This window comes from Lathyrus oleraceus, chromosome 2, assembly GCF_024323335.1.
Source record: "Lathyrus oleraceus cultivar Zhongwan6 chromosome 2, CAAS_Psat_ZW6_1.0, whole genome shotgun sequence".
Lineage (NCBI taxonomy): Eukaryota > Viridiplantae > Streptophyta > Magnoliopsida > Fabales > Fabaceae > Lathyrus > Lathyrus oleraceus.
The window spans coordinates 321,089,218-321,097,493 of record NC_066580.1 but is presented as its reverse complement, the minus strand read 5'-3'; the positions used below and the strand labels follow the sequence as shown (position 1 = coordinate 321,097,493).

The 8,276-nt window shown below is 37.0% G+C and overlaps 1 protein-coding gene across 1 annotated transcript; it reads right to left on the bottom strand.

Moving 5' to 3' along the window:
- Positions 1-2,409: 2,409 nt before the first annotated feature.
- On the bottom strand, positions 2,410-3,507 carry LOC127119311 (probable CCR4-associated factor 1 homolog 11). The gene has a single exon (XM_051049516.1). The coding sequence runs from the start codon at positions 3,382-3,384 to the stop codon at positions 2,572-2,574; it is 813 nt and encodes a 270-aa protein (XP_050905473.1). The 5' UTR covers positions 3,385-3,507; the 3' UTR covers positions 2,410-2,571.
- Between the last annotated feature and the right edge of the window lie 4,769 nt (positions 3,508-8,276).

Here is an 8,276-nt window from a genome sequence, read left to right as displayed (position 1 = left end):
CTGTGAAGGATAGTTTGTTGTGTTGGAATGATAGGCTTGCTATTCCATCTAAGAGCTCTTTAATTCCACAGGTTTTGCAGGAATACCATAACTCCTTTGTTGGAATTACAAGAACTATAGCTCGCATCTGCAGCCAGTTTTATTGGCCACAAATGAAACATGATATCACTGAATATGTGAAGCTATGTACCATTTGTCAACAGGCCGAACACTACTTCCTTGCCAGCCGGGTTGCTAATTCCATTACCTATTCCAACTCAGGTTTGGGAGGATATTGCCATGGATTTTATAACCGAATTGCCCAACTCTGGTGGTTTTACTGTCATATTTGTGGTTGTAGACAGACTTACCAAATTTGGCCATTTCTTTCCCTTAAAGACTGACTATGATAGTAAGCTTGTGGCTGAAGTTTTCATCAAGACTGTCGTAAAACTACACGGCATGCCAAAGTCCAAATTTTGGTCGAAGGTACTCCACTTAGCTGAGTATTGGTACAACACTGCGTTCCAAACTAGTGCTGCCATGACACCTTTTATGGCTTTATATGGCAGAAATCCTCCGGCCCTTACTAGATCTGTTGCCATTAAGGAAGGTGGAGATGATGCCGTCAATGCTCAACTTATAACAAGAGAACATATTCTGATTCAGTTACAACAAAATCTGCATAAGGCTCAACAGTTAATGAAGAATCAGGCTGACAAGAAGAGAAAGCATGTCACATTGGAGATTGGAGACCTTGCCTTGTTCAAGCTTCAACCCTATCGACAAGTCACCGTCAGCTCTAGACAGAATCAGAAACTTGTCTTATCCTTCTAGCTTCCCTCTTTTTTCCATGTCTAATGGGCTGTTGTTAAAGAAAGGGAGAATTTGGTTACCCTCCGATTCACGTTTCAAATTCCTTTTGCTAAAAGGATATCTTGAAACTCTTATTGGAGGACATGCTGGGGTAGTAAAGACCCTCAAGAGACTCTGCAAATTTTTATTGGGATTCAATGAGACAAGACATCAAAGAATTTGTGGCTCATTGCATTGTTTGTAAACAGACCAAGTACAGCACTACTAAGCCTAATGGGCTTTTACAGCCTCTGTCTATTCCAACTAATGTTTGGGAAGACATTTTGCTTGACTTTGTCACTGGTTTGCCTGTTTCTGGAGTATTTTCAGTTCTGTTTGTGGTGGTCGATAGATTCTCCAAGGCGGTGTGCACATGGGAGCCCTTCCGTCTCATTTTATAGCCTACAAAGTGGCTGAATTATTTGTGGATATGGTTTGCAAGCTTCACGGTTTACCTAAGAGTATTGTGTCCGACCGTGACCCCATCTTCTTCAGTAAACTTTGGACTGATCTGTTCAAGTTTATTGGGACTTTGTTGAGAATGAGCTCTTCTTACCACCCACAGACAGACAAACTGAACTCAAGAATTTGGGTCCGAAATTACCGGCAGCTTCTGTTTATATTAAAGAGCTTCATGCAATCACATAGGCCGTTCTCAAGTGGCGTCAATACCTCTTGGGACATTTCTTTATTATTCGGACAGGCCATAAAAGCATTAAGGAGTTGTTACAACAGGTTATTCAAACACCGGATCAGCAGGCCCATGTGCAGAAATTATTGGGTTTTCAATTTCGTATTGAGTACAAACCAGGAGCTTCCAACAAAGTTGCTGATGCTTTATCACACGTGCCTGCAGAGTGGCCTACCGAAGATCACATTGCTCAACAATATGCTTTGTGGACCTTGGTATCTTCCCCTACTTTTGGCATTGTGTCTCAATTAAAAAAAGAAAATGCCTCTGATCCTTTTCTACTTGAGTTTCACAATCAAAACTTACAAGGTACCTTGGTAGCTCCTTATACTATTGTGAATGGATTACTTCTCAATGCTGGCCGTTATGTTTTAACATTATATACATTGTTGGTTGCAATTGTGGTTGAAGATAAAGTTTATGTCTCTGTATTGAGACTCATTACTGAGATTGCTATGTTTAGCAGATAATAAATTTCAATCTATTCAAATATTCATGAATCAAATCCTAAGCGCAGAATTGTCATTACATATGTTAGTCTATCCGTTCTTTAAGTTTGTCGTGCAAAATTGCTCTAGTATTTAGACATGAAGAAGCTTTATACTTTACTCTATTAGATTCAGCAATACACAAACATTTAATATATATTGTAGCAGGCATCAAAAAGCTTTATACTTTACTCTGTTAAACTAAGTACCTGTTTCCTCTTACTAACCAAATTTTAATCAAATAGTTGATTATTTGAATAGCATACTGCACTTTAACCTTTAAAAGTATCAAAGAAAGAGATTTATAGTTCATGCACATGTCTATTATAGAACATAGTAACAAATTTGACAGACTCCCACCAAAATAAAGACATAAACAGAATTTAGAAAAGAAAATAATCAAAGGATGAGTATTTTATATACTTGAATTTTCATTACAATTCTGCAATTTCTAATACAATTAAACTGCAATTTCTAATACAATTTATGTACTTGAATTTTCATTACAACTAAACTGCAATTTCTAATACAATTTATGTACTTGAATTTTCATTACAACTAAACTGCAATTTCTAATCCAAACAGCACTCCGGCAGCGTGCTTGGGAGCTTCGTTGTCCTTGAAATAAGTCTTGATCATTTTGTCGAATGCATGCCACGTCAACAAACTATCCGATGCGGCTTGATGAGAATTTCCTACTGCCCGACACACATTAAGCGTAGTAGCTACCCGCTCGAGACCGCCATAAAGAGAGTTGCAGAACTTCATGAGATATTTCATATCATAAACATTTTTTCCAAACAATATTTGAACTATTTCTAAAAAATCCTCTAGCAGATTTGGTAAATTCTTTCCGGTAAGGATCTTCACCAAATACCCAAAATCATAAGCACTGCTAAACGTGACCCAAATAAGTGATTTGTTAAAAACAAGTACCGACGATAACATTAGATCAGCGAAACGCTTTGAATCCACACCGTGACAGAAATTGCGCTCAAAGTTGATCCCTTGACGGCGGAGCATATCAATGGAATCTTGATTACACGGATCATGATTGAGATCAAAATCTCTAAAATTAAACTCCCAAATGTAACAGTTATTGGTTCCAAAGTCTGGAAGATTTCCATCAGAATCCGAAAGTGTGAGTCCTACTTGAATGAGCTTCAAATCATCAACATTGGCTTTCAGGTAACGATACTGATGAGAGGGTTGAAGATAACCACGGTCAACTTTGGAGGAATGAATTACGCCGGGAAACTCGGTGTCCATTGAAATGATGAAATGACATTGATGGATAGCTCGACGGATGAGATTGAATTCATAGTCTAGATTGTATGCCCAAACTTCACGGATAATGACTTCCTTCATCATGATCGTGTTGAGTTTGAAGTTGAATCGAAACAAAGAATGAGAGAGAGACAGAGAAAGAACACTGCAAATACTATGTTGAGTTTGTGATGTTATGTTATCATGACAAGTGATTTGGGTGTTTTATATTATAAAAAGTAACCGTTAAATACCCAAAAGATTTAGAAAAAAAAAGATTTAAAAAGATTTAGAAAAGATTTGTTATTAATCATTAGAATTTAGGAAAGTTATTAATTAATATATTTATTGAATTGTTATTTAGGAAAATTATTAATTAATGTGTTTGTGATATTTAATTGATATTTTGATTGTTATTTTATTGTAATATTTTGATTGTGATTTTCCATTAATATATAATATCTCTCTCTCTCTCTCTCTCTCTCTCTCTCTCTCTCTCTCTCTCTCTCTCTCTCTCTCTCTCTCTCTCTCTCTCTCTCTCTCTCTCTCTCTCTCTCTCTCTCTCTCTCTCTCTCTCTCTCTCTCTCTCTCTCTCTCTCTCTCTCTCTCTCTCTCTCTCCTCACTACAATAATTTATTTTCTACTATTTATCATAAGAAGAATATATTAATAGTTTAATTAATAAAATTAATATTTTTTTTGTTTATTTAATTGTGCAAAATTGTGAAAATTAGTATGAGAAAAAAAACGTGGTCAAAGGAGTTAGAAAAGTATGAGTGGAAATTCAATCACAATTGCATTTGTGCAAAAATGTTTCTATAGATTTGTTATTAATGAATAGGATATTGATATTTAAGAAAGTTATTAATTAATGTGTTTGTGATATTGAATTGATATTAAGGAAAGATATTAATTAATTAATGTGTTTGTGATATTGAATTGTATTAAGGAAAATTATTAATTAATCTGTTTGTGATATTGAATTCTTATTTAGGAAAGTTATTAATTAATGTGTTTGTCATATATTTAATTGATATTAAGGAAATTAATTAATTAATTAATTAAAGTGTTTCATGAATGTCAAATTCTAATTCTAATTATACAAAATTCAACTAACCAATCACTATTTAGTCGAAACTTTGTCACCAAGTCTATCTCATATTAATGAACACAATATAGTTATTACTAAATTTTCTATAAATCATGAAAAGTGTTTCAAATGTTGTTTATAAGGAAGATTATTGTTGCCTTCAAGACTAAGGAATTTTGTGGTGATTTTCCTTGAACGTAGAATCTCCATAAATCATCAAAAGTGTTTGGCATGATGTTTATGTTAATGGTTTTGTAGAGCCAATGTCAGAGACTTTTAGAAAAGTTGCAATCAAGACTTTTATCATGTGTTCTATCCGGTACACTTGCAAATGTTTCATATGGAGACTATAACACATTTGAATAAACCGTGTGTTTTGAAAAGTTTTAGGCAATTGATATCTTGCTGTTAATTACCAATAACATCATGAAGATATTCAATTATGTACCAGCTGTACATATATTCAATTTAGTATCTATAGCATCAATGTCCTTTAATATTAGGAAACTAATTTTGGAATGATTAGCTATTTCCATTCAATCTTGTAATTATATATATAGCATATGAGGACTCAATGAAATATATGATATTTTCCATCTCAGAACAATTCTGTTATGGTATCAGAGCAGGTTATACATATAGAATAAAACATTTAAATCATGTCTGACAGTGAAGGTGAAAGTTCTCCTGTGAAGGAATCTTCCAAGTCAGTCAACAATGGCGATGGAGCAGTTATCCGAAAAACCATCTCTCCCTATGATATCACTTCCAATGATAATCCTGGGAGTTTGATAACACAGGTTCAATTAAAGGGAGAAAACTATGACGAATGGGCTCGTTCACTTAGAACGGCACTTCGAGCAAGAAAGAAATTTGGTTTTGTTGATGGATCAATCAGCAAACCTGATGAGGAATCTTCAGATCTTGAAGATTGGTGGACTAACAACTCCTTGTTGGTCTCTTGGATCATGAACACAATTGAACCTTCATTGCGATCAACTATGTCGCATATGGAGGTAGCCATGGATCTTTGGGAAGACATTAAGGAGCGGTTTTCCATTGTTAATGGACCACGTATTCAACAGCTCAAAGCAGAGCTCGTTGAATGCAAACAAAAAGGACTGACCATTGTGACATATTATGGGAAACTGAAGAAGTTGTGGGAAGAATTGGCGAATTACGATCAGATCCCGGCATGCAAGTGTGGGCGTTGCAAGTGCAATCTAAGCTCTGTGTTGCAAAAGAAACGCGAAGAAGAGAAAATCCATCAATTCCTCATGGGATTAGATGACGCTCTCTATGGAACAGTACGGTCCAATCTTCTCGCTCAGGATCCTCTGCCTACATTGAACAAAGTTTATGCGACATTAATTCAGGAGGAACGGTTGCGCACTGTGACCCGTACGGCCGAAGATCGTGGTGAGGTCATGGCGTTTGCAGTGCAGTCCAACTTCAAATGCAAAGAAAAAGGAGGAATGTGCAGTCATTGCAATCGAACGGGCCATGATTCAGATGGTTGTTTTCAGGTAATAGGATATCCTGATTGGTGGGGAGATCGACAACGCGGACAGTTGAAAGGAACCGGGCGTGGGAAACCAGAACAATATAACGTTGTTTCTAACAACAAAAAACGTGGAGGAGCTGTTAAGGCTCATGTAGCACAAGCAAAACCATCTAAAGAAGAGGTTGCTTCTGAAACGTCAAGTTCCGATATTTGTAATCCAAGAAATATTACTAGTGATCAATGGCAAGCATTGGTCAGCCTTTTGAACAATGTAAAGCTAGGTGCAACCGAGAAGCTAAGTGGTAAGTGTTCCTTGTTGCCATGGATTATTGATACAGGTGCATCAAATCATATGACCGGTCAACTGGAATGCTTAACCAATGTGCATAATATTTTTGAGTGCTCTGTTGGACTACCAAACGGTGAAGAGACAATGGCGACAAAGGAAGGAATTGTGATGCTCAATGAAAGAATAAGATTAACTAATGTCTTATATGTGCCTAGTCTACACTGCAATCTTATCTCAGTATCGCAGCTGCTAAAAGATTCTAACTACATTGTTAAATTTACTGATAAGTTTTGTCTTATACAGGACCCCACTTTGAGGACGCCGATTGGAGCGGGTGAACAAAGAGAGGGGCTATATTATCTTAAAGAGATGGTCAAAGCAGCTGCAGTGAAAACAAATAAGGAAATTCCTTTGGACCTGTTACATCGCAGACTAGGACACGCATCTTTGAAGGCTCTGCAAATGTTTCCGAATGTTAGTTCTAATAGAAACAATTATCTATGTACCCAATCATGTGAAATATGTCTTAGAGCAAAACAGTCTCGAGATACTTTTCCAATTAGTGTAAATAAAGCAACTTCTGCATTTCATTTAATCCATTGTGATTTATGGGGGCCTTATCGCAACCCAACATTTTGTGGCGCTAGATATTTTTTAACCATTGTTGATGACTACTGTCATACCCCAAAATTTGCCCATCAATAGTTCAAGACATTTTTCAGGGGCATTCCGACTCATTTTATGGCACTGATCTTAAAGGGACAAAGGCCCAGCTCACGAATGGCCCAATCCAGAAAATGGCCCAAACTGGCCTGTTCGCTACACGCTCGCCTAGCGAACGTTACGTTCGCTACACGCTCGCCTAGCGAACGTTCGCTACACGCTCGCCTAGCGAAGCAAACGTTCGCTACCAGCTCGCCTAGCGAGGCTGACAGACAACAAAAAATTTCGGGCTTCGTTCTGAGCCCATTAGGTCATGAAAAAGGGCATTATAAATACCAGCACTTCAGTAATGAAAAGAAAAAACGAAAAAAGGAGAGAGGAGAACTCTAGCAAGCAAACCCTAGCGCTTACAGACGGAAAACCCTAAAGGAAGTCCTGAAGGAAAAGCCGGCGGCGGCAAGGTCACTTCCGCTCAATTCGATCCGATCAGCCAATTCAAGGTTACCATTCGATTACAAACAGGTTGGCATTGCTATTACTACCCTATGTTCTTAATTTGCACATGGTATCATGATTGAATTTATGAAACTATCTTAAATTTTACATATGAATTTAAGTATGCATGAACCGTTGAATGTCTAACCACATAATCTCTGTAATGAATGCTATAAAGTGTGAAGCTTGCTGCCATTATATCGTTATTAAAACCGGAATCCGCAGCCGCTCGCTAGCACATCGCTAAGCGAGCATGCAGCGAGTATTCGCTAAGCCTTCGCTAGGCGAGGCAGGCGCGAACCTGACAGTAGCCAGCTTTTCTGTTATGACTTTTCATTCATGTTTTATCATAGCCAGGCATTGTTTATTTGATCCTATTACTGTTGTGATTTCTTTTGCGGTGTAATCCTCGATTGCACCCTGATTTGGTATGCTAACCCGTTTGTTGAATTTTGCAAAGGTTCATATGTCCCAGAAAAAAAGACCGCCGTTAGGTCTTCCACTTTATTTGTGGGATACCCTTGTGGAGGCTCACCCTAAATTGCTTAATTAATTTTAATGTGTTAATTTTAATAATTAATTTTAATAATTAATTTTAATAATTAATTTTAATAATTAATTTTAATGTATTAATTTTAATGTATTATTTTTAATGTATTGATTTTAATGTGGAGATTCATCATAATCACCTAATTAACTTTAAAATGCGGCCTTTAAATATGTGATCTTCGACCTCTCTTTTGCCTTATGATATTACGGTATTACGGTCATGTCCCGCGAATGTGGGGATACACTTAGCAATGGCCCTTCGATTAAATCATCATAAAATAAATCATAGTCCCTCGGATGTTGCCTTCGAATATATGATTTCGTCCCTCGATGACCCTTCGGTGTAGCCTGCGGTTAAATGATGATCGTCCCTTCGAATGCTAAGGTATCCTTACAACTGTTGCCTT

What these genes read in the sequence shown, in the direction of transcription:
- LOC127119311 (XM_051049516.1), bottom strand. Translation starts at nt 3,384, where the DNA reads ATGATGAAGGAAGTCATTATCCGTGAAGTTTGGGCATACAATCTAGAC.